A 26,092-nucleotide genomic window follows, 5' to 3' on the forward strand; every position below is an offset into this window, starting at 1 on the left:
TCTAAACAGATAAATTCAAGCCAATTACATGGCAACAAGCCAATGGAAGACAACCTGCTGAAGTTCACACCGAGCATCAGGATGGGGAAGAGAGGAGATTTAAGTCACTTTAAATGTGACATGGCTGAGTGGTTTGAGAAAATGAGAAACTGCTGATGTACTGGGAGTGTTCCAGTATATAAGGTTGACCTCCCCAGTCACCAGATCTCAGATCAGTAGAGCACCTTTGGCATGTGATAGAATGGGAGAATCAGACAGTTCAGTTAATAAAGCAAGTGAGTGTATTTGAGAACAGCTGGATAAACTACTAGTGATGTATTCAGGATCTAACCACTGTTGCTGTGTGTTATGAACGAGACACTCCAAGTTTTCTTTTATAATAATCTCTAATAATATATTTAAGTAAAAAAACAGAATATTTACAGTTTAGATACACTTTTTTTTTTTACAAATTATAATAACATTTACATATAAATATAAAGGAACATTTTATAGTGCTGTACAAACAGAACACACAAATACACAAAAAAGTCAATTACATCAGTTTGTTTTTGTAAATAAATGAGTTTTTTTTTATCGACAGTGTCGTATGTCGTTTTTCATTTCTGAAAGAAGAAACAAGAAAACATTTCTACTTTTTCTAATGTTAATTCAGTTCTCACGGATAAGCATACATCGCAGCCACTAGTTTTGGACGTTGCACCCAGAGGAAAAAGTTTGCCTGCAAATGGCACAAAGATGAAGCTGATAGTTTGCTATGATTTTGACATTTGAGCATCAGTTAGCTGCATCTGGTTGGGACGACACATTTGGGACAAAGTGGACAGATGGGAGTCTTTTTGAAGATAAAGGACAGCAAGCCTGTCCCAGTATCCACGTTTACACCTCAGTACCTCCAGGTAGTCAGAAATCTATTCAAACCAATCAAGTTATCAGCATTAAAGGAACTGAATGTTTACTTTTGGACCAACTTTAAGAACGACTGAATATCATTTAAATCTGAAGAATTGTTTCCATCATCATCGTTTTTAGTCTCACAAATTAAATTATGTTAATCCTTATGAGATCGATACTAATATGTATATCTGATGATGTGTTCTGGTTGGTATGAGGAGCACAGATGGTCACTGAGAATCATAAGAATGTATTTGTAAAATTAAACTTAATTAATTATATGTAATAATTATCTGAATTACTTTTTTAATACTATTCAACTTCTGTGCTGGCATCATTAAAGTTCTTCTTGCTCTCATCCATTTAAGCTCAATATTAAAGCTATACTTTATATCATTTTCAAAACTTGTAAACCATCCATCCATTTCCCTTTATCTATGCGCTGGAGTGCTGGAGCCTATCCCAGCTGTCACAGGGCATGAGGGAGAGGACAATCTAGGCAGTTTGTTAGACCATTGCTAGGCCAACGCAGAAACATCAATGTTTTTTAATGCTAGCATTTGGTGTCACAGCGCCCCTTTGTGGCCAAAACACATCACAACCATTGCTCACTTTACATGAAACATCAGGAATTTGCAGCAGATTTCTGATTTCCTTTTACAGATGCTTGATCCCTTAGAGAGTTTGGTAGATTTTTTTTTAGAAAGTTTTCCATGATGGAAATATCTCACTGAGTGTAGATTTGTCAAGGTGAGAGTCTAGTTTGTATAGTTTTCTCCATGTTTAAGGTGCAGTCCAGTGCACAGTCTTCTGCACTGATTTCAGCTGCTTTGGTGTCCTCTGGTTTCAGTTACAGTTCAGTAAGCCGCCTGTGAAAGTGCTCACGTCTTTGTGTAGGGCTTCTGGAGACACAGTGAGCCGTGGTGAGGAAGAGGTCGGTAGTGGTAGTGTTCGATCAGTGTAGACAGATTGGGGAAGGTCAAATCAGCTTCCAGAAATATACAGTCACCCTGCTAAAACACCCAACAGGAAGCTTTATTAGTCTGACCTGTAACTTACTTACAAAACATAATAGGCACTTATACCATACAGCTAAAATACAACAGCAGGTTTCTTACCTCTTCAAACAGTCTGTAGTTTCTGGCTTTGCCTATACTGATGTCCCACACCACCAGCACCTGGATAACACACCAAAAATGATTTTATTTAGGCCTAAATATCAGAAGCTCTTCTATTATTATTAAAATAATACTGTCTACCCACAAACTGTAAAAAATAAAAATGAAGTATTCAGAAAATGGACACATTTATTGATTAGATCATATTGACTGTTACTGTTTACAATTATTATTAAACCTTTTACAGCAGCGAGATAGATTTTTCAGCCCAGAATGACAAAAGATATTTCATATATGGCAATCATAATCATTAGCTTTCAGAGCTTCAGAGTTACTTAATGTTAAGTATCTATCAGTAACACAAATTTCCATTATGCTGTACTGGAAACTATTTTTTTAAAATTTATTTTTACCTTTGTTGTTTTGGTTCCTGATTTTCTGATGGCGTACAGTCCATCTTGTGGAGGAGTTGGACTCTCTTTGAATAACCTACAAACAGAAAAATGATCACCGGTTATGAGTTATCAGAGGAAAACATAAAGCAACTGCCCCATGTTAAAAGTCACTTTAAATTTAGCACTTAAATAAGTAGTAGTAGTTCAGTTAAAACTGAAGTGAGGCTCATAGAAAGAAAAACACACGCAGAAAGAAATGCACTGTTTTGCCACTACAGGGCAGAAAAAACAAAAAGCAGCACTGCTTAGTTTACTGAAGAACCGTTTCAGCTTCCAGCTAAATGTAAAAGCTAAAGGTGAGATACGTACTTTTCTACGAAGCTGGTTTCATTCGAATCAATGAACACAGAGTCTGGCAGCTGGACCTGCAGATACAGAAACAACTGATTAAACTCAATTCATTACTGATACTAGGCTCTCACGAGGCTGAGATCTCTGCTCAGATATACAGCAGTGAAACATAAAGAACAAAATTGTGTGTTATAATAACTACACAGGTCACATAAAGATACTACAATTTAGATCATAAGCATGTCGGCCTGGCACTGCCTGTAACAAAGCATGGCTCAAATTTCAATATCTTGTTTCAGTGTTTAATAAAAATTGAATTGCTTCAACTTCATGATTTGAAAAATTGGCATAAAATAGTGTTGTTTTAGCAGAAAATGAGATTATTATGATTGGATTATGACTTCCTCCCACCTGAGCACCTCAGAATCAGCTGATGCTGTGATTTTTGTTTCTTTTTCGTTTGCTTTAGTGAATTTTGAAGGCAGTTCATAAAGACTAATATGCAGCCCAGATAAAATGACTTTTAAAACAAAAGGGATTTCCCTGGGCTCAGTCATGATGATACAAGCGGTTATCTAAAGCAGCATGTATTTCCACAGTAATTTAGCATTTTTATCAGCTGACACATCATTTCAGTCTCTCTTACATTCTCATAGTCTTCGTCAGAGTCGTACGCGGTCGAGTCTCGTTTCCTCCTGAAATCTGCAGTTTCGTCGTTGATGGAACGGAAGCTCTGGCCCTCTGGAGATGTTCTTCTGGTGAAAAAACATGCCTTAGTGATGCAGGGAAACTTTTATGTTGTCTTTACATACCTATTTTATACAGGAACCAACAAAACAGTGTCAGTAAGACAGCTTTAGAATGATTGTGGATGTTTTCCTTTCAATTAATTTTTTGATCATAAAAATCAACCTGAATTTCACTGTTTAAGTCAGACTTACTGAAACGGTGTTCCTGGCGACTTGGGCCTGGGTGGAGCCGTTGATGGCTTGACTCCTACTAAAGGTAAAGGAGGTTTGGGTATAGATGGCTTATTGAGTAGTCCAGGTTTAGGTAGCGGGGAGTGTGAAGGGTGACTGGAGGACATTAGATTGAGAGATACATTTGTGTTTGGGCATGGTGGAACCGGCATGTTCGGCTTATTACGGCGGTAGCTGTTTTCTAGTGACTGGCTCCCGCCAGAGTGAGGGGGACAGGGGCCATTTAGGATTAGCCTGTCTAGTTTTTCACAGATGGGCAAAGTAGCTGGTGACTGGACTGAAACAGACGGCGTAGGCCTCCAGTCTCTTTTGTCATTTGCTGTTACTCCCACGGAGGTTGACCTGCCTGGTTTCTTTGCATTGGGAGGAATAGGTGGAGGTGTGGAAGGAAAAGGATTCTGTAAGTGAGGGGCAAAAGGTAAAGGTGGGGGTGGGCCTTTGGTAGACTCCTTCTTTATGCACGGAGAGGGTGGACAAGGTGAAGGTTTCCTGTGGAGCGGAGAGGTAGGGGCTTTCAGTTGTAATGGGATGGGAGGGTGGAGGCTTTTTTGGCCTGGACTGGAGTCTTGATGGTGGGGGAATGTCACTGGCACAGGTGGAGGAGGGTAAGAGGGCGGTGGACCTGTGGGTCGACCTGACGAGGTAATGAATAGAGAGAGTCAGTATTGCTTCCTGTTTCAGGTAAAGATCTTTGTGTTAAGGAGCCATAAGTACAGGGAAAGAATATGAGGTGGTCACCTGAAGATGTTGGCGAACATTCACTGTCTGGCTTCAGATAGTCCTCCTCATCGTCATCATCATCGTCATCACTGTAATCTTCACATAGAAAGAAGAGGTGCAACAATTTATTAATGCACAAATGCCATATAAGCTTTTATCTTATCCATGGATATTCATTATTGCTGTCTTACTAATTTCGGTGGTATCAACAAGATGTTTCACATCCATCGGCCTCTCGATTGTGCCATAGAAACTGTCTGCATCTGAATCTGAGTCACTGTCACAAACAAAGATGGAGACATAATTAACAAATAATATGCCAAAAAATGGATTTTATTGACTGCAGGCTCACTGAGATTTCAATGAAAGTACGTGAGCAAGAAAAATCTAAATTAGGTAGAAAAGGTCCCACTGAAAAACGTAGATGACTAATGAAGCATAAATGGTATAAAATTATTTTTAGACACGTTTTTCCATTATTTTTTTTCTTTCAGCTTTTATAGAGGTGGTCACACTTGCTGATGATTGGCTAACTGTGCATTTAATTGACCACACCTGGCTGCTATTACCTCTTAGCAGTAAGGCTGTACTTGGGTTTTCACAGCACTAAGTACTTTATTTGTCCCATGTCTGTAGTTTTCTTACAACAATGCATGTATAATCTATATTTTTATAGAGTGGTGAAATATGACCGAGTTCGCTGAGGTTACCTTGGTAGGTGGGACTCTTTCCTGTCGTTATAGTGGTCTATTTCTTTCCGAAGGTATCGCATCCATTTCTGTAAGACATCAAGCAAAATACAACACGTGACAATGTGAAACTGCAGCATTTAAATTAAAACAAACCCCAAACAATTTTAGCATAAAGACTGAAATAATACCATAGTTGAGACAAAGGCAAAGACTAAAAATTCTTCTCAGGCTCTAAAGTTATGCTAAGTTCTCAATAAATCGCTTGGCAGGGAGGTCAAATTTTTGTACTCTTACCCTCCTCTCATCCTCACTGGCTGCTGAGAAGAACCACGTCCTGTGTTTCTTACTGAAGTGGACGATCTTGAAAGGAAAAACATTGCTCGATGTTGTCTCCTCTGCTGCTCTCATCACTCTGAAGAAGAGGACAAATGTAAGATATATTAGTGCTCCACATTATTTGATGTCATGGGAAATGTGCAATAACAGCAACAAAGAACACCTGGGTGCTGCTAATGAGCCCCCTGTAATTGATATAATACAACCTTATTTGGATGTAATATACATAAGTATGAAAGAGATCAAGGAGTTTGTTGTAAATAATTTTAGTCTGAATTATTGCTGAATCACTGGCATTGATTGAGGCTGGGATCAGACAACCTTCTTCCCTCCTTAAAGCCCCATTCACACATACTGTATAGACTAGGAAATGCAACAAGATGGCAATCACTCTCTGTGGGGAAGCCCTGAAGAAACATCCTGAGCTTCTTCACCATCCCTTCATCAATCAAATGTCACAAAGCAGCAAACATGAGGGAATCTAAATACGGCGATGTTTTGATGGGGATGTTTGCCACACTTTTTGTGAGGCAGCTGTTATCTGCTAAGTGTTGCTTCCTGGGGACTTTTTCAGGTGCCCTGACAGCTGCCTACTGTAAACACTCCCTCCCTCTCCCTCTCTCTTGATGGCAGCCTGGCCAGCTATCTACATATATTTGTTCTTTTCAGTTTTAAGAACACTCCTTTATATACCCTTGAGCTCAGGTCTAACATTCCTGGAGCTTCAGGTGTACTCGGTACTGAAGGCCCATTTTTAAAGCAAGTACTTAACCTTTTCCTGCATTAAACCTTATTATCTACAATTACCATTTACATAGATGTCATGCTGTAATAAAGCTTAAATTAAACCGGTGGGATGTGAGCGTCGCTGGAGCTGAGACCCAGAATAATAAAGCCCCGAATAAGCACACAAGTATGTTTATTTATGTAGGAAAATGTCTTCTACTGACCTGTTGTAGCCATTGAGAGAAAACGCCCCCTGTGGTGCAGCAGAGGTACTGCTCTTAAAGTAGTACACGCAGCCCTTGTGGATGATGATGTACCTCAGTGGCCCTGTAAGGCAAGCAATATGTATTAAGAATGTTTTCATGGTGGTGTAAAAGGTGCTGTATCAGTGATGAGAATGTAAGTGGATATTGCTCTTTCATGTCTGCCTTTCAACTCACATTTCATTAGGCTGAATTGGCTGCCTCCCTTCTTGTGGAGGTATCCTGCAGTGGCTACCCCTCCTGGCATGGTGAGGAGGTTCTGAGCCCCAATGGCTCGCATTGGCACCGGCCAGCACATCTCTGGAGATGACATGGTTCTACGGCAGAGCAAAGGACAGAATATTTTTCTGTCAGTCAGGTGAAACTGTAATCTCTCTAGTCGCACAAGATCGCAGAAATGAATAAGGAAATGAACGCCAGCATAAATAAGCTAACAAACAAAAACCAAGTAGCTTCAAGGAGGCAGCACAGAGGCAGGACCACATCCTCTCTGCTAGCAAACCTGCTTCCTATCCCCTTTAGCTTGAGGACGTTCTGAGCTACATCAGCTCTCACACAGAAAACTAGAAGGCACTCAGCAGTTCGTAACAAAACAAAAACATGACTTATTTGTTCTCCCATATACCCTGAAACATATTTGGAGCAGAGATGGCGATAAGACCACCTCAGACTTAAGACCGGCCACTCAAAACATCCAACGGCGAAGCCTGTTTTTGGGCTGTGAACGCTCATAGAAGTGGAATTATAAAGTGATGAACAGATTAGTACTCATAAAACACCTCTCTACTCAGCTGTGCACTCAAAGCAGCTTCTACTACAAGTCTCATTCACACAGTCACACATTCATACTGAGCTTTTATCCAAGCCTAAGTGCTTTCCAACATTTATGCAGGCAGCAGGGGAAACTCGGGGTTCAGTATCTTGCCCAAAGATTAGCCGTCCTGGAAACACCTAAACCAAATAACTAGTCCTGAGCAGAACCATTTCTCAACAGCTATTAAATATTAATTATTTCATGATTTATATCATCAATAAAAAAAACAGCATTTATTTTGTAGAATTAAAAATCGGTTAGTTAATGACTGCCCGATAAGCAGTCATGACAGGGAGTGAGTAAAACAAAATGACTATTTCACTCCATTTCTGTTAATCTAAAATAAATTACATTTATTACTCAGTCAAATTCCATAGTAACATGAGTAATGCTCGGCTACTAGTCTGGTGTGAATAGGAATCTCTAATCATTAGTTGTGAATCAAAAGTCACAAACTAAAGACAAACAAATTGTGACACTGTCAGAAATGAAGGATTAACTAAGATAACATATCATGTGCTATGAAACTCTATACTGCTAATGGGACACATGCCAGTGGACTAGCAGATGGAGAGTTATAGCCATGCTGTGTCCACTGTGCTGCTCAGGAAATGCTGCCTGGCTTGGGTAGCTCACCACAGCTGGACAAAGATCACTAAAAGAATGAAACATCTTTTCGTCAATTTCAAAAACTTTTCTTCTGCAAATTCCTGCTCTTACACCTGATGCAGGTGTTGCCTACCTCCTGTTGAGCTTCTTGGTGAAGATCTGAATGGCAGCGTTCTTCCTCAGTATGCTGACTGTGGAGGCTAACATAGTAGAAGCTAAAGCTGGCAGGATATCCATAATAGAAACAAGAAACCTTTTGTTTCTTTCCTCTGTGGCATTTACTGTCCCATCAAATCCAAACTGAGGGCGATTTAGCCATCCAATTTTTAAGTCTGTCTTATTTTCTGCTTTTTGCTGCAGCTCTCTCTGACGGCCTCTGCTGATATCTATCTGTCTCACTCATAAAGACACTCAGACTAAGGTGGTGGACCTACGTAACAGGAACCTTGAATTTTTGCATGGGCAAAGGCACATATTTAGTTCACACAGGAAATGCATAACATCCTGTGTCCTTTTTTGAGTCTTCAAGGTGTAATGTGAAAAAAAAAATAAAAATGTGGGTGTGATAGAAAGAGACAGGGGGGTGGGGGTAGTGAAAATAAACATTACTTCATGATCTAAAGTGTTTATGTATAACTTGCAGTTTATCACCAGCATCTGCTAGCCTGAGTTGGAAAGAAGTCAAGGAATGAAGTATTTAGGAGGATTTAGTTGGTGCCAAAATCCACCCCCTTTCCCTGAGATAAAAAGACCTTGAGAATTAAATGGGCATGCATTCATTTACTGATGTTGAAGCGCAGATCCTGGCAGGGCTGCTTTAAAAAAACAAGACACCTTGAAAATGACTCATGCCAAAGTCAGTTTTTGTGTTATGCTTTAGACTTCAGAGTATTTCAAATAAACTAGGTGAGGCGATGATGAATGAATGAGGATAAACACCCCACACTTTAGAGTAAAATTTAATTACATGCAGGAGATAAAAAATAAAAAAAGAGCGACTTAAAGCTCTGCTTATTTCTGAAGGTCTGTTTTTAGAAAAAAATAAACTGTTGCAGGAACGTGGGCTAACTGGGATATCTTTGAACATCAGGACTTGGAAATGTTCACAGACGGTGTCCTCTGCTATATAAAACACTGCATAGACACTGTTACAGCAGTCAAACGGATCCGGGCTTATCCCAACCAAAAGCCCTGGATGACCCGGGAGGTCAGGCAGCTGCTGAAGGAGAGGAACATTGCGTTCAGGTCTGGCAACAGGGATTACTACACCACAGCCCGATCCAACCTGAAGAGAGGCATCAGAGAGGCAAAGGGGGACTATAGGAGGAGGATCGAGGACCATTTGAAGAGTAATACCAGCCGGCAGGTGTGGCAAGGCATCCAGCACCTAACCAACTATAAGATCAATCTCGGAGCTGCGGACAGTGACCTGGAGCTGGCAGAGGAGCTGAATATCTTCTTTGCCCGCTTTGAGACCAGGGTACCGGAGGTATTGGAGCCACAGCAGCAACACGCCACCCATAGCAGCACCACCCTCACCCTGGAAGAGCACGAGGTGAGGCGCATGCTGCAGGCTGTTAACCCGAGGAAGGCGGCGGGTCCTGATGGTGTGCCAGGTCGAATATTGAGGGATTGTGCAGGACAGCTGGCTGGGATCTTCACCAGGATTTTCAACAAATCCCTCGCACAGGCGACTGTCCCACTCTGCCTGAAGTCCTCCACCATAGTCCCCTTGCCTAAGAAGCCCCACATCACCGGCCTGAATGACTACAGACCGGTGGCACTCACCCCAGTGGTAATGAAATGCTTTGAGAAGCTGGTCCGCAGACACATCACAGCAGCCCTGCCCCGCAGCCTGGATCCACACCAGTTTGCCTATAGAGCAAACCGATCCACGGAAGACGCTGTAGCCACAGCACTCCATGCTGCATTAACTCACCTGGAAGAGCATGGTAGCTATGTGCGGATGCTCTTCGTGGATTACTGCTCAGCTTTTAACACCATCCTTCCACACAAACTGGTGGCCAAGCTACAAGACCTGGGGCTTCCATACAGCACCTGCATGTGGATCAATAGCTTCCTCTCGGGCCGTAGACAGAGAGTCAGAGTTGGCCATCACACATCCTCAGCCCTGAGTCTCAGCACTGGCTCACCCCAGGGCTGTGTGCTCAGTCCACTGCTCTACTCTCTCTACACACACGACTGCACTCTTCGCCACCACAGCAACATCTTTGTGAAATTTGCAGATGACACCACAGTGGTGGGGCTCATTTCCAAGGGAGACGAGTCTACGTACAGAGACGAGGTGGAGCAGCTGACGTCATGGTGTAAGGCCAATAACCTCCTCCTCAACACTTCAAAAACCAAAGAACTCATAATAGACTTCAGAAGGAAAAAGGCAGAGATCCAACCACTATTCATAAATGGGGACTGTGTAGAAAGGGTGGCAAGCTTCCGCTTCCTGGGAGTCAATATAGAGGAGAACCTTTCCTGGAGTGTGAACACCTCCGAGCTGCTGAAAAAGGCCCAACAGAGACTGTACTTCCTGAGAATTCTCAGGAGGAATAACATCACACAGAGACTGCTGGTGTCCTTCTACAGAGCCACCATTGAGAGTGTTCTAACTTACTGCATATGCATCTGGTACACTAGCTGCACAGGGGCTCAGAGGAAAGCACTCCAAGGGATCATTAACACCGCCCAAAAGATCACTGGCTGCCCTCTCCCCACACTGGAAGTTCTACACAACGCCCACTGTTTTAAAAAGGCCCAAAACATCATAAAAGACACCTCACATCCTGGCCACTCCCTGTTCGAACTGTTGCCCTCAGGCAGACGGTACAGGGCAATCAGAGCAAGGACTAATAGACTCAAACACAGCTGTTATCCAACTGCAATAACACATCTGAATACTACAAAAAAATGTCCATCACGCCACTCTTGTGTTAATCTATGCACGGTCTGAAGCATGTGTGTGGGAATGTATGTGAATGTTTTACTGTTATATCTTATTAGTATTTTAAGTATTCTATCTATTTTATTTATTGAATTTTATTGTTTTATTTATATTTTGATATTGCTAGGGATGATGCAATGATCGGGGACCATTCTTAATTTCGTTGTTCTCATGACAATGACAATAAAGTTTCTGATTCTGATTCTGGGCCCCTTTGACTCAACCAATGACAATGTGGTTTCCAAGACATTGTTTGAAGCATACTGTTGATTCAAGCATACTGTTTGATAGTTGGCTAACCTGCTGTTAGCCAACTAGCAAGTGTTGGGTAACACTAACACAACAGCATGGTTTATCATAGGATATTGTATGCACTTACACTTGTTAGTTTGACTGCACTCAAAATAGCGAGCACAAAAACAGAAGTAGGTCGTGTCAGAAATCAACTAACCACAGCTAGCATGTTTACATATGTCACACATGCTAGCGATTAGCATGCCAGCTCATGTAGTGAACTATTTGCTCTAATCTGTAGCACCATTTAGGGTGTGCATAAGAGCTCCTCCTCTGTTAGATGTTTTAGTGACCAGGTAACTGAATCATTTAAAATCAGCCTCAGTCTCTTATATACCAAAGAGATTTAGAGGAAATGTATTTATTCTGCTCTGAATATTCTGAATGGTGAGAATATGATCGAACATAATTAAACAATATTGCTTGATAATGAAGATGAGGAATAGAAATATTGCAACAGTTTAGACTGAAGAAGCTGTGGTTAGGGCAAAGTCTGCCAGGACTTGCAGCAGCTCCCCCGCTCTGGCAGATCCGCTCCACAGCTCCCCCGCTCTGGCAGATCCGCTCCACATCACCACACCCTGGTCATAATTCAACCAAAGTAGCCTACTTTGAGAACTAGAACAAAATGTATTTGCACGGACAGATGGAAGGAGTTAAACCTGTTAGCTGATAACACATGCAGGCCTCAAACACATCACAGGGTGAAACTTCAGCCTGTTTATGACCTCAGTCTGCCCTCCTTCATATCTGTGTGTGTGTGGGGGACTTCAAAAGGACATACCAAAGCTATCTCGTGGTTCGTTTTTCGCCTGGGCCCATGTCATGTTTACTGATAACTATCTGATACAGACCTCAGCACAGACACAAACGAACAGGCACGCCAGACATTCTGCACTTCATCTCATCTCAGCCCGAGTGAGGTCAGCTGCCGCTTATCATCCGATACGGATTTCATGAAGTCCTCATCTTCACGACAGAAACAGCACGATGGCAATGTGACTGCGTACTCAACACCTTTATGTTTTCTGGGAAATGTGTTAATTCTTTTTCCACTGGAGAAAGATCAGAGTCAAAAGTAGTAGTGGGAATTTGTGGGAATTAGCGAACCCTCCAAACCCCCACTGGTTTCTTCTGCAGTTCTCTCCTTGAACTCATGTTTTGTTGTGTCTTTTGTTCAACTCTCATAATCTGCATGGCCGTCAAACTGTATTTAAAAAAGAAACCAAAACATACATGCATCCAAACATCCATAAGCCTCGTATGATACCTAAACTTAAGTTACCTAAGTTACTCAGTCATCACTGTAGCATAGTTTGCACACAGTTAGCCAAACAATCCCACAGGTAGCACTGAATATTTGGCCCAAATGTGGCCCACATCAGCACATCTTGACTTGGTTGCTTCAACTTAGCCTAATAATTCAACTTTGCTCTCAAAAATCATATTTAATATCATCCAAATGAAGACATTCTTTAAATATAGCAGAGCAGAGACGGCATGGAAAGGAAATCCTGTCCAAATAAATAAAAAAGAATTTCCCCTAGTAGTGTCGCATTAGATCACTTCCTAACAAGTAAAACAATGAAACACGAAGTTTCCCCATCAGCACGCTGACAGGCTTTCTGGATGCTGATATCACATTTGCTTCTCCCATCATGTGGTTCTTGCATGACTTATTTAATGACCAAAATTCGGTGACCAGAAAAAACCCCATAAAAAAAAAAAAAAAACTTCTGCCAAATACAATCGGGCTTGCCGTGGGTTCATCCTGAAAGAACAAAAAAAAGGCAGTGTGATTTAGCTTCAAACCCGCTCACCTCAGCTACTGCTTTTTTAAAGTTCCTGAAGAGATGCTAATCAGAGAACTGCTGTTTCTCAGGAAGAGACTCACAGCCCACATACCAGACACATTCAAACACATTTCCTCTCTGGACACAAACACAATGTCTGCCCCGAGCGGTAGTTTAAAATTATCTTCCACATTTAAACTGTGTGCCAGTGCCTATTTGCTCTTCACCTGAGATGGAAGTTAAAGTTTAGTTCAATGCCTGCAAATTAATCAAGAGTAGAAATCAGCAGACATCGTGACAAAAGTAAATAGAATCCAGCTATCATTCACGTAGCATCTAAATTTGTCTTCCCGAGAAGATGACTGTGAAAAAACTACTGCAGGAAAAAGACAAAGACAATGAAATGCCGGGCCAACGATTCAAGTCGTACACAACGTGTCCTCATCTCAGATACGCTCTCCAGCAAGCTGAAGAAACTCAGAAGAGGGCATGAAGACACTATAGGTTGCATGGTGTAATGTGTGGACTCATGTTAGCAGGCTGACTGTTCATTTTCAAATTGAAATTGAAACTAGTTCAGTTTTCGAATGGAAATCCCCCGATGATTCAAGTCCTAGGAACTGTTTGTGTGAGCTCATAGAACAGTGCTGTTGCAAAGGAATACAAGCAAACTCTTTCTAATTAACAGAATACAGCACAGTATGTTCCACTGGATGACATTAGATTTCAAATTAAATGGGTTAAAGTTGTAACTTATAGTGATACAATATAAATTAAAACAAATGCAGAGACTTTAACATGATCTTTTTATTGAAGAAGCTTTCTGTGCTCAACCTAACTTATCCTCATATTATGGGACCTTTAAGGCACAGCTCAGGGGAAGAAAACCTTTACTGCCAAAAGTACTCCATGATTGAAAAGCCTCGTTCATCCACCAGCATGGATGTGAAAAGCCTTAAATTAAACCTGAGAAGGAATACTTCCCCTCTCTAATGTTTTCATTGGGTTTCTGTATGTTTTTGTACACCGGACCCTAGCCATTACAGAAACACCTCTAAGTTCCACGAATGTAATGCGCAATGTTAATCTTGTGGGACTTTAATCAGTAGTTTAACTTGATTGAAAATCATAATCACATTTCTGATGTGTTGCAAGGCTTGTTATATAAAGATATCGAAAAAAGCCATTCCTAGATACACTGCACATGCAGATAGTAGCAAAATATCAGTATCATATGAGTAATTATATCCTGTTTATTATCTGTTTGACTGTAATGGTGACCATATTTCAAAATGCCGCATGATATAGTAATACATTAGAAATTTAATTCTCTACAGAAGCCGTAAACCTATCAGGAGTTGACAGTCATAGATCAGATGAGAAAAATTGTCGTTCTCTCATAGACTTCTATACAACCACAATTGTTTACACAACCAGAGGAGTCACCCCCTGCTGGTCTTTGGAAAGAATGCAGCTAAATCCCCCGATTTATAGCAATATAGGAGTTGGATTTGTGAGCTGCACACACAACTGCTATAAAAACCAAAAATCAACTAGAGGAGAGGCTTGTGTGGTTTTTCCTGTTGCGTTCTTTTGTTGTGAGCTATCATTTTATTCACAGACCACAGATCAAACTAAGATGTGCACAGACGCATACACAAGTCCATCACTGTCTACGTGTCACAGATCTCGGCAGCTGTCAGGTGTCTACAACAAAAAAAGCACGCCGCTAACCAATGTCCACGCAAAGTGCGTGCTTCGTGCTTAGACCAGATAACGAAGACCCTCACTGCTCACAACCTCAGGCTGACTCAAAGGTCACAGGTAACCGCTGACACAGCTGCAGCCAATGCAGATTGTCCCATCCAGGAAACGGTGTCATTGTGCTGTGTTTGATGTCTGCAGTGAACTGCACCTCCCCTATGACCGACCACAATGGTTCCTCCATTAGTTCAGCTTCACTTTTTGCAGGTGTGAACACATGAATAGAAACTTTGGGTTTACCTCAAGTCATCAGTGTTCTTTTACTCACTTCTGTGAAGCTGTCCAGGTGATAATGATTAACACAGCTAAAGTGTTAACGGCACAGATCTTATAAATTTGCTTGCTGCTTTTTCCCACGGATACCTTCTTAGAGTTGAGAATACTTTTTATAAACACCATCATGTGTTACTTCCAGGAAATAGCCCTAACCAGCCTTAATCTGGATATATCTGTAACTTCAATAAAAGATGGGTTTCTTCTTTTTGACATGTGTGATCTTTCATCAGGTTTATGGCCCAGATGCTGAGCAACCACCGATTCTAGGGGCCTTTTTCTTTTTTCTTTTTTTTTTAAAGCTTTTATTTTAAGAAAAAACTACAATCATTAAGTTAGCCAATGTATGTACAGTTGAAAGAAGTTAAAAATGGATTAAAGAACCAGTCATTAAGATCTTTAGCTGTTCAGCTGATATGTCTACTAGTGTTAACAGGGGAAAGAGCTGCTGTAGATTGGGTACAGTCAAAATTATTGCAAAAGTGTGCAATGATATTTTGAAATGGTTGATTTAAAGAGATGGGCTGGGTCTTCAACCAGCCCCACACAAAGTGACTTTGTTGTCTCAACATGGTAATAAAACAGCAATAAGACTGAGTCAGCTATCAGTTTAGAAGTGAATGGGGTCAAGTTAGCAACTACATACAGTCTGCTTGTGACAACATAACAATTAATACTCATGAATTGGAGAAAAGCGCATATTTGTTGCATATCTCCATACACAGAAATTCAAATTAACTAACTACATTCAGAGTCCAGGATTTTAAACAGATATTCAGAAATTCCTCCAAAAATAGTGACCTTGTTGCTGCAGAATGGCAATTTAACTGCAAGACCAGAACCAGAATACAACCAGCTGGCAGCCAATAGAGTCTAGTCCTACTCTACTGCAAAGAGACGCTTGGCAGATGAGTGTTTTCAGTGCAGTCAGTGAAAAAACGATCATTTGGAGACAGGTTGCCGGTTGATGATCTGTGCAATCACCTTGTGATCAAAAGTGGTTGGCACAACTGCTTTCAATCGGACACCAACAGCAAGAGCATTCGATGGAGTTGCTGCACAACCACTGTCAAGAAGTTGCTAAAAAAAAACTCTACAGTGCTCTATAGTGTGAGACCTGTACCTGCAGGTTAAACATTAAAACTAGTTGGATTTATATGTTTGAGAATTAGAACAGCTTTAGCTTTCAAAAAGCAATACTTTGTGTATAATTTTGGCACTGTAGCTTGTGGAAATGTCTGGCCTTTCCAGTATCATCTCCTCAGTTTTTAATGTAAAATGAATTCAGAGAACAAGTGACCACCGGTGTGTAGGACTGTTTGGTTTTTTATTAACACGGAAAATTGGAAAAGCAGAAGAGAAACAGAAACAAGTCTTTTGCTCTCCACACACACACCTGCAGCGATGGGCTCATAGAAAGCTGAAATAGTAAAAAGCAGGTCCTCTTTCTCTACCTGCATCACTCCTTCCTGTGTCCAAATATGGCAGTGCCACTCAACAGGAACTACACCATCGTCACACTTCTGTAACGGCTGCAGGAAGGATTCCTCTCTGACTGATGCACACAAACACACAGTCTAAGTCTTCAGTTGGAAAGATTCAAAGTGTAAAAATCCTACAGTAGCCGTTTGTAACAAATTACAAACTGTAATTTAGCAAGAAAGAGAAAAAGCGGTGAAGAGAAAGGTACACCGGATGAAAGGAAGGAAGAGAGATAGGATTGAGATTCTGCCGTCTGACTGCATGCCCACCCTCCCCCCACAACGCAGGGGTCGAAAAATGAGAACTCATTTCCCGTAAATGTCTCCTCGTTCTCTCTCTTTCTAACGCAAACCTTGCTGAGGAAATACCGAGGTCGCAGCTGATGACCGTCATGGAAGCTTATCTCCACTGACAAATAAAGTGGATTTTTCTCTGAGGAATCAAATCACCAAAGCTAACAGACTTGGTTTAATTTACCGTATAAAATTCTTTTTTAAAAGCAAACATGGGCCATTGGCAAAGTATCGATCGCCTGTTTTTAGAGGTGAAAGCAATAGATTACAGCTAGCCCAGTTTTTGTAACGAATTCAGGCTATTTTTTGGATGCAAATACTCAGGAAATACAAGTACTTACATTACACTTTGCATGCTTCGTTCTTCCTCTGTCCCCTCAGTGTGCAACAACAACATTCCTGCTTTGACTTTGGTTTTTGAAGAAAGTTGGCATGAAAGTTTCATTTTAAAGCCTCACACCTACGTGCTTTCAGCCTCACCTCTGTGTGTCTGCACCCTCCTGTTTCTCTTCATCTCTTATGCATTCTCTTACAGTTTACAGTCTCACAAACACACTAGGTGTGATTTATAACTGATGACTTGCGTTTGTTATGACTGAGAACTTTTACAGTAGCTCAGCCCTGTTACTGGTTGCTCCTGCATAATGTTATGTAAATCAGTCCTCTCTCGACAAAGTATTCCCAACTGTCTATGTTGTATTTTTGTTATATACTAAATTTTATGATAACGATACCACCATTTCTAGCTCTGTTTTCATACTCTTGGACTCTATTAAAGTAGCTTTGCATCCCATATGGAAAAGATATATATAAATCTTATAAAGTTTGTATCTGTCTTGTATGAAACTTGTATGAAAAGCATACAAGAGTGAAAACAGATATAAGATCCCTTGAAAAATTATATAATGAAACTTGTATGTTTTGTATACTTACTAAAAAAATATATGAAAGTAATGAGAAAGTGGCCACTTTCATGAGTAAATCATGTAAGCCTTATATGATTTATATATGATTTACTCATGAAAGTGGCCACTTTCATGAGTAAATCATATATGTTTTTACTATTTCTTTTCCATATGGGATAATTCACAGTTCATAATAATTCTTAATCATCTTATACTGGAATTTTGGTGAAGTTTTAACCTTTGCGAACAAAAGGTTTAATATCGATCTCTCCTTTTGAATGAGTGCCTCTCATACATGCAATAATCCTTTCTGTCATCGTTGTATTTTTACTCAGTTGTATATAGTATTTGTATTTGTATTCTATTTTTATCTTATTGTATATTTATTTTATTTTATTCTACTGTATATAGTATTTTATTTTATTCTATTCTGTACAGTTGTGTACTGTATTTATTCTTATTGTATTCTAATTTTTGCCTCATAACTTTTGCACTGTCCACTTCCTGCTGTGACAAAACAAATTTCCCACGTGTGGGACTAATAAAGGTTATCTTATCTTATCTTATCTTAATACATTAATAATATATATTGCATCTTGGATTTCTAATTATGTTAGGATATTTATTGGTTATTTAAGTTAAGTTATTTAAGAGGAAGTTTTGTCTTAATGTCATTATGCTTGCATAATGTCGACAAAGAGTCGCAAATCTTGAATTCCTAATCCCGATAGAGCACTGAAGCAAGTTATACTTATTATAGCACAGATTATTTTTTTGTTTTTTTGCACCACCACCTGTGTTTGGAAACCAAATCAAGCTCTGCTGGTAACCTTAAATTAAAACACGTTCCCTTCAAAATCATTTCTGTTGGTCTCACAGATGCTTTCTGTCTGTCCTGAATGAGAACATGTGTTTTGGAAACGTTGTGTACTTGTGTACATTGTAGTTAACTTCAGCTGTGGGGTACTGAACTGCTTTTTGTTTCTTATAGTTTTACGATAATGTTGGTTTGTCAAATGTTCCTATGTCCCCCCTGTTACGAATAAAGTTTCCTTTGGCGTTGGAGCCACAGCTATGGCGGCCGCAGAGCGAGAACAGTTTCATTTCCTGCGAAGCTCGTGTTAGAAGGCTGGAGATATGGTGGGCGCAGATGTCCGTGTCCTGAGGTTGTAGTTTTAGTCAGGATGGTTACTTTCACAAAAAAAACTACTCAGCTAGCCTCAGGAGAAACCTCCCTTTTGAGAAAAATGCACCCAGGTTGCATGTTAAAAATGCTAAGTTGAGAGTGACACACCTGTCTCACTATTGCCATAACCAGGTGCATCAAAAAACATGTGTTTTTGAGGTTTTGTGAATTTTAAAACACCAAAAACAGATGACTGCATTTTTTGCTTGTTTTGCAATGTTCAACCTCTAGACATCTCAGATGCAAAAATAACTGCTCAGGTCTCCAAGAAGTGAAATTATGAAAATGAAGAACTTGCTCTCCCCAATCTCCTTACAAAACTTACTAACAGAGAAGCAGGTAAAATGCTTTCATACATTAATATATCACTCTTCAAATAATGCCACTCACTGTGGACCTTTCATCTTGAATTAGCATCTATCTGTCAAAAATGTGACTCAGTTTTTTGGAACTTGGAAGTGGTTTTTTTTTCTTGCTGTTTACATCCTGGACACGTATCCACAGCTTCAGTGGGTAAAGTCTGTCATTCACCTTGTGAAATATACCTACTAAAGCTCAGCGCGTTCTAAAATAAGACATGACCTAATGTGCCGTGTACTGTCATGGTATTTTGTAACTTGGTTACATCATATCTAGTCTCACTGCTCCTGAGTGCAAACATACGCTCTCTCACATCTTTTCTTTTTGCTTTACTGGAAAAAATATTACATCAGTGCTAATTTTTTTATTCCTGATTGTTTTATTTATTAATTAAAACATCTTGTTTGTCCAGTATTTACTTGATACTCTTGCCATGCTGGTTTTTTTTTTGACTGCACGGGGACAAGGAGTGCTAAAAGTGCAATATGTACTACTTTCACTCCCTCATAAATATCGCTCGAAATAAGCCAAGTTAATGTCCGTTTTATTGAAAAGTTGTAAAATTCATCTGTTTCAAATGCAGTGTGAAAAATGTAGATGTTCGCTTTTGACTTTCCGACTTCTAAACAAGATTTTAACTTTTCTCAGTACTTTAGTCTGAAATGTTGCACTTCACTTAGGAAATCTTAAATTTGCTGTTTACACATTTCAGACAGCAGAGAACGCAAGTTCAAATTCCATTAGTTAGATTATTGTGACAACCAGATCAAACAGCAGCCAGTAAAGATGGTACAAACCTCACTCTTACTTGCGTGGTTTTGCACACCTGAGACCACCGATGATACTCAAGATCATTCAAAAGAACCACTAAATACCAGATATCTGCCACTTGATAAACACAAAAACCAACTAATGAGATAGTCACTACCTCAAACGAGTCTCAGAGCTGATCACCAAACTCAGGCTGGTGAGGACGTGTTCAGTGAAAAAATAAAGATACCAGAAAAGCTGTGTCAGACCCAGCAGTGAGGATAATGTCTGAACTTACATGCTGTCCCTTTGTTCCCGAATACACATCCTGGTGCTTGGTTTGGAGCTCCGTGCAAACGACTTCTTCTTCTTTACCGAAGGAGCAGACATGTCGGCGGACATGACAGCGGCAGTACAGGATAATATACCACCATAATTTTCAACCCACGTGGAGAGACGGATATACGGTTGAATGGACTCAAAGTAGAAAGAATTGAGTCAGATTCAAAATCATAAGAGTTGTTATGGGTGGAAGCATGAAAACAGAATGCAGATGAATGGAACTGGAGAAAGGTGTTAACGAAGAAAGAAAAAACAAAAAATAATGAAAGAAATGGATAGATGAGCAGAGAGAACAATCAGCTGTGTCGATTAGGAAGTCTGTTGATGATCTGAACCCCTGATACTCCACCAAGCGTTTCCTGAGGGGGGCTCCTCCTTTAGCTCTGGCACTTCATTGGCTGACTGCTTTCAGCATGTTCCTTCCTGCTTCCTCAAAGACAGCATGCGATAGGCTGCCGCTTGTAGCCCACACTTCTGCAAACACATAGCTCACACACTTGGACACCCAGCTCCTGTGAAAGAAGCCTGGGGACTTTCCGTCGCACAGGACTGGAACAATTCAGAGGTCAAGCACATGGACGCAGACACACAAATGCATCTGAAAACACACACTGAAACAGAGCCGTTCCTCTGTGAGGTTACAGGTGATACTTTCTAGTGTGTAGTAATTCTAAGAGACCCTAACTTCCTTTTGACTCTTAAAACTGACCTGTGGGCACTTTATAAAAGACTAAGAAGGCCTAAAAAAAACAGATAAGCTTAGGCAGAAAGCTTGAAGAACGAGTGTTCTATGAGTGTTGCAGTGCATAAATTTGTCACTGATAATGTCTTTCAACTCAGTTTTAATGATGTAGAATAGCTGTGGCAAACATAAGGCCCAGGGGACTAATATTGGGCCGACAGAGACTGGAATCCAGTCTAATAGACGTTTTTTTAAAAAGTGAAGGAGGGCATAAATTTTGATCTTTAAAAATACGGGTCAACAACAACAAAAAGGTTATTCTCTGTGAATTGACTGTGTGCACGTTAGCATATGCTACTTCCAATGCGGAAACTCCTGTGGGGAGCTTTGTTTCCGGTGTCCTATTCGCGCCCTGTTTACGCTCCAAAACAAGTTAAGCAAATGAATGAATCAAGCGGCGATTTGCATTTCTATAGATGTCTTGGGCATTTACCCAATATATCTGTAAATGATGTTCATCGACTTGTCGATATTTTTCCCCCGCGCCTCAGAGAAAAAGAGAAAAGAGATTCAAATGTTATATTTCTCAGCTGTCCCTCGTTTATCGCAGGTGTTATGTTCTAGAAATAACCAGCGATAGGTGAAATCAAGTAGCCAATTTTATTTTTTGACGAAGCAAAACATTTGGTGGACATCGTGGACATACAGTACTGCACTTCAGAGTCACACTGCTAGCGATCGATGCAGCGATTCTGTACAGTACAGGAGAGACGTCACGGAGGAGATCGTCTGCAGCGATCAGGATGCAGGACACAATGTGACGTAAAAAAAAAATAAGCATGCAAACTTGCACTAAAAAATCCGTGAAACAGCGAGGTGAAAGGTGAACCACGTTATAGCAAAGGACCGCTGTAATTTTTAAGGTAAGTCACAACATACCCTTCGTACATACTAATGTATAGAAACCCTTATCAGCAATCATTCATTTTTTGTGTGGCTTTTTTCACGGTTTGTTAACATGCTGTGTAGGTGTGTACTTGACTAGCTGATCTCGACATAATGGGGGAAACATCTGGTTTGACTATTCTTCACCTGTAGTTTGAATGCTGAACATTTGCCTGTTTAAATCATAAGACCAGTCACTATACAGAGATGTGCTTCTGAATGTGGACGATGTGTCTTGTGCTGCAGTGATGCAGTTCTGCTTGTGTTGAGTGATGTAAACAACTGATCAATCTAAACTCTTTAGACGTCAAAATTGATCATTAGATTTTTTATGACACAACAGTGGCGAGTGTTCCCACTTTCTGCTCTTTGTAACTTAACGCGATCTTTCCGTTTTCGAGTTTTGGACATGATTTTGGAGTATATGTTCGCAGTAGCGATTGACCGCAAAGTAAAGCTACCGGAAATGTACAACCCCACATCCGGTCTCAAACCAGGAAGTTAGCATTTTCTCGTGCACAGGGTCTCTTAGACTGGGCAACAAGCTACCAGAACTATTTCTTTATTTTACACAGGTATTTCTCCAAGAGTCGTGCTGACAGATCGTTTTTTCTATTTACTGTTGAGTATATATCCATAGTGTTGCAATTGCACTGCAAAATGAGTCTGACATCCCTGATCTAGACCCCAAAATATTATACAGAGACAATAAACCAGTCAATCAGACATGGCTTAGAGTACATCAGCAAAAACTTGGTGATGGTGGGGACGAGATTGCCACTAGAAGCCAATGCGCTACAACCGACTGGGAAGTGAGGGAAAAGATGAGCGGAAAGAGAAGCACAGAGAAACTGACAGTGAAACACAAAATACTGGTGAGAGTGAGAAAAGAGATCTTTGGAGGAAAAAGGCTCAGTGCATCATGGGAAGTCCCCCGAGCAGCCGGAGCTTGTAGCACTGAAGCTACAGGGTGGTTCAGGGTCAGTTGATCCAGCCCTAACTTTTAGTTTGAAGCTTAAAACTAGAGCAGGCATCTCTATCCTAAACCCAGACTTTCTCAGTCTCACTTTGCTTCCTCAATACGTTCTCGTGCTTATTGTGTTCACAAATTTTAAAGACTAACATAAAAACAATAGTCTATATTTTAGTTTAGTTTGAATTTTCTTTATTTTTTTACAAGGCTGGGTTGAGCCTTGTATTTTAGTTCACTAAAATAACTTTTATATCGTAGGCTACAGAAGTCTGGAAAGTTCACCTCTTTTTAAATCCACAAACCTCACCAGACGACAGCTCTCTGACTTCTTTTCCCCCCCCAACATACTACCGTGAACACACAGGAAGCACCATGATGTCTAAAACCACCATACTCCTCCTGTACACTACTTGGAAGTGAGTTCATATTGCAAAAAGAACTGAACTATTTAAGTCATTCCTCTAAAAAATGACTAGCCCTGTATCAGTTTCTCTTTAAACATTTTTCCTTTACGTCTCGTATCATTTGTACATTTCCTAGTTTTGTATTAGCATTTGTGTTTCCACTATCAGCTTTCCCTCCTCTTCTGTCCCCTTTTCTGTCATTACTTCAAGCTGCCACAAGTCACTTACAAGTATATTAGGCTGGGCTCAATCAAGGGTTCAGTGAGTTGTTCTGTAATATATCTGAATACAAAAATGTGAGAAAATAAAAACCCACTAGAGTGTGTCATATCACTTGGGTGAGGTTTGTTGGGTGTTGATTCAGGACCAAACATGAGCCTGTGTACTCTGAAGCATGTTAGTGTATTTGTTACCCACTGCAATTCACACAGGCACAGGAGATTTGCATTATTGATGTGCAGCCGACAAATCTGCAGTAACTGTGTCTGACGCTATCATGTCAGTATGGATCAAACTTTCTGAGGAACGCTTCCAGCAAAGGGAACTCCAACCCTGTACTACTTTGGTATACCTAATAAAGTGTCCTGCAAGTGAATGTATCAGGTTGCACTTTGTGATTAGGTTAGGATGCTCCTTACATGTATCATGGCCATATCTGCCCATCATAGCAGCTGCATCAGTTGCAAATCGAACACGTAGCAAGCAGCTTGTTAGCACGATGTCAAAGTGAGAAGCCCCAGAGCAAGACTGTAAATCAACGAGTTAAAGAAGAGGTCACACTATGTTGGGGAATTTTTGTCTTTTTTTATGAGGATGCTATAAAATATGATCTTAATCTATTCCTCTACCAGACACTGAAATAAGTTTGCTATCAAAGCTGTCATACACCCTAAAAAGAGGAAGCTAAAAATAATGCCACTCCTTGTGTAATGTCTGTACTATTGTCAAGTTCCCACCCCAAAAAGGGGCGGCTAAGGTTATGCGGTCATCATATCAGTTAGTCTGAAGTCTCAGATGATCAACTGTTTATGCACACAGATGATGAGGCCATCTGCTGACAGAAAAAAAACAAAAAAACCCACTCCTTTTCACACAAGTTGGATCACAGCTAGTAAAACAATTTGCATGTTTTTATATTTTATATATATATATATGCTTCAGAACTTCCTTTTTCACTGTAAGTCTAATCCAGAGACAGTTGTTAGTACATGCGGGGGTATAAATGAGCAAGAAATTGTTTATGTATACCCAGATCATCTAAAGTGTGAACATATTTGGTACAAAACAGCTTTCATGTTGCTGCTGAAGTTTAACCAAGGGGACTGTACTGTACAGTCGTGTGCTGGTTGGCAGCTTTGAGGTGTGATGTCTGCACCACTTCTTTGAACGTAACGTTAGAAAAGGCCTTCTGTGAAATGGACACTTAAGGTGCTACTTAATGCTGAAAGTGCCATTTCAGGTGTAAAAACATGTATTTCCTTGTATTTGTGTAATCTGCATAGCTCTCCTCCTCAATGAACAGAGTGGACAAATTGCAGTGACAGTGCTGTTGCTTTATAGTGAAAAACAAAATATTAAACTTGAAACAAAAGGACGAATTACACTGAATATGAAAGTATGTACACCAAACCTCTTAATCTTTGAATTCAGGTGTTTTCAGTCTCATTGCCACAGCAATCCAGCATCTAGCCATTCAGTCGGCCTATACAAACATTAGTGACAGGCCATGTAAAATTACAGAGCAGGGCCTCTTAAATGTGTAAATGTCACCAACGCTCTGCTGACCCAGTAACTGCTTTGAGCTTTAAGCCTCCCTGAGATTAAAATCAGCACAAAAACTGTGCACTGGGACCTTTATGGTCTGGGTTTCAATGGCTGAGCACTCTTGTATCACGTGATATTAACATTTCCATGTCAATATCACAAATAACATCTGAAATTTTTTGTTATTGTTCCTTTTTTTTTCTTCTGGCAATGTATCTCAAGCAGTGAAAATCGAATATCTGCTGATGTTGGTTTCCAACCTTGTTACCATGTTTGTCTAGAAAAAAAATACACAGTGTATATCAATAAAGATTTTCAACTCAAAGAGGATCAGCAAGATCTGATGTATGATGTAAGTGTTCCTTATTCTGTTCCTTCCTCATATGTCAATAAAGCCTCAGCTAATTTAGTTTGTACCTCTGGTTAAGTGCAGCTGCTATTTTCAGATCTCTTCCTAAAAGTTCTTTTCATACCACTTATGCTGACCGTGCTGTGATTTTGCCACAGACCACAATTCATGTTTTATACTGACACCAACGTTTTATACATTAAGGGTGCAGATTTCAGGAGTTTTCAGTTAAAGAGGCCACAGTTAGAAGGCTGCATGCCAGGGGATTTGTTTTTTACCCTAAAAGGGGGAACACTGTGAAACACGGACTACTGATGTAGTGCCCCAAAGCATCTGAGGAAGAACATTCAGAAGAAATACTCTGATGTGGTGCATACCAGCATGCTCAAAATGCCTCATCACCAGTTCTTCCACTTTATTTAAATAAAAGTCAAGTCAAAATATCGAGCGCTGACCTGCCAGTTGTTTCCCTTTTCCAGGAAGTTAGCTAAGCATTAAATTTAGGCATTAAATTTGCTATAAGCAATTTATGACCAGTGCCTTTAAAAGCCCTATGCACACCTTTATAGGAAGATACTGGTTTAACTAGAATACGAGCAATAAATAAAAATGAAGATTGAAAAAGTGACAGGATTTTTTTGCTGCATTAGTTTCAGACCTTCACTGATGTACCAAGCAT

At 40.2% G+C, this 26,092-nt stretch overlaps 1 protein-coding gene across 6 annotated transcripts in view; it reads right to left on the reverse strand.

The window, feature by feature from the left end:
- Nucleotides 1-224: 224 nt before the first annotated feature.
- The window catches only part of sh3bp2 (SH3-domain binding protein 2), a 33,729-nt gene continuing 7,861 nt past the window's right edge, over nucleotides 225-26,092 (reverse strand). For 2 of the 6 annotated variants that reach the window (XM_085278969.1, XM_085278970.1), the window contains 12 exons: nucleotides 6,653-6,792; nucleotides 6,437-6,539; nucleotides 5,445-5,562; nucleotides 5,169-5,236; nucleotides 4,650-4,735; nucleotides 4,477-4,554; nucleotides 3,700-4,372; nucleotides 3,405-3,513; nucleotides 2,777-2,832; nucleotides 2,426-2,501; nucleotides 2,013-2,072; nucleotides 236-1,907 (listed from right to left, as the gene is read on the reverse strand). In XM_085278969.1, the coding sequence (XP_085135095.1) occupies nucleotides 1,776-1,907; nucleotides 2,013-2,072; nucleotides 2,426-2,501; nucleotides 2,777-2,832; nucleotides 3,405-3,513; nucleotides 3,700-4,372; nucleotides 4,477-4,554; nucleotides 4,650-4,735; nucleotides 5,169-5,236; nucleotides 5,445-5,562; nucleotides 6,437-6,539; nucleotides 6,653-6,788 (1,695 nt within the window). In that variant the 5' untranslated portion in view covers nucleotides 6,789-6,792 and the 3' untranslated portion in view covers nucleotides 236-1,775. Of the gene's footprint in view, nucleotides 1,908-2,012; nucleotides 2,073-2,425; nucleotides 2,502-2,776; nucleotides 2,833-3,404; nucleotides 3,514-3,699; nucleotides 4,373-4,476; nucleotides 4,555-4,649; nucleotides 4,736-5,168; nucleotides 5,237-5,444; nucleotides 5,563-6,436; nucleotides 6,540-6,652; nucleotides 6,793-17,094; nucleotides 17,752-20,252; nucleotides 20,667-26,092 lie in introns of those variants that run through there. The other 4 variants (XM_085278967.1, XM_085278968.1, XM_085278965.1 and 1 more) reach the window with 4 other exon arrangements.

This window comes from Mchenga conophoros, linkage group LG7 (assembly GCF_057382185.1).
Source record: "Mchenga conophoros isolate Kocher_MC1m ecotype Shallow Benthic linkage group LG7, M_conophoros_male_GT1.1, whole genome shotgun sequence".
NCBI lineage: Eukaryota > Metazoa > Chordata > Actinopteri > Cichliformes > Cichlidae > Mchenga > Mchenga conophoros.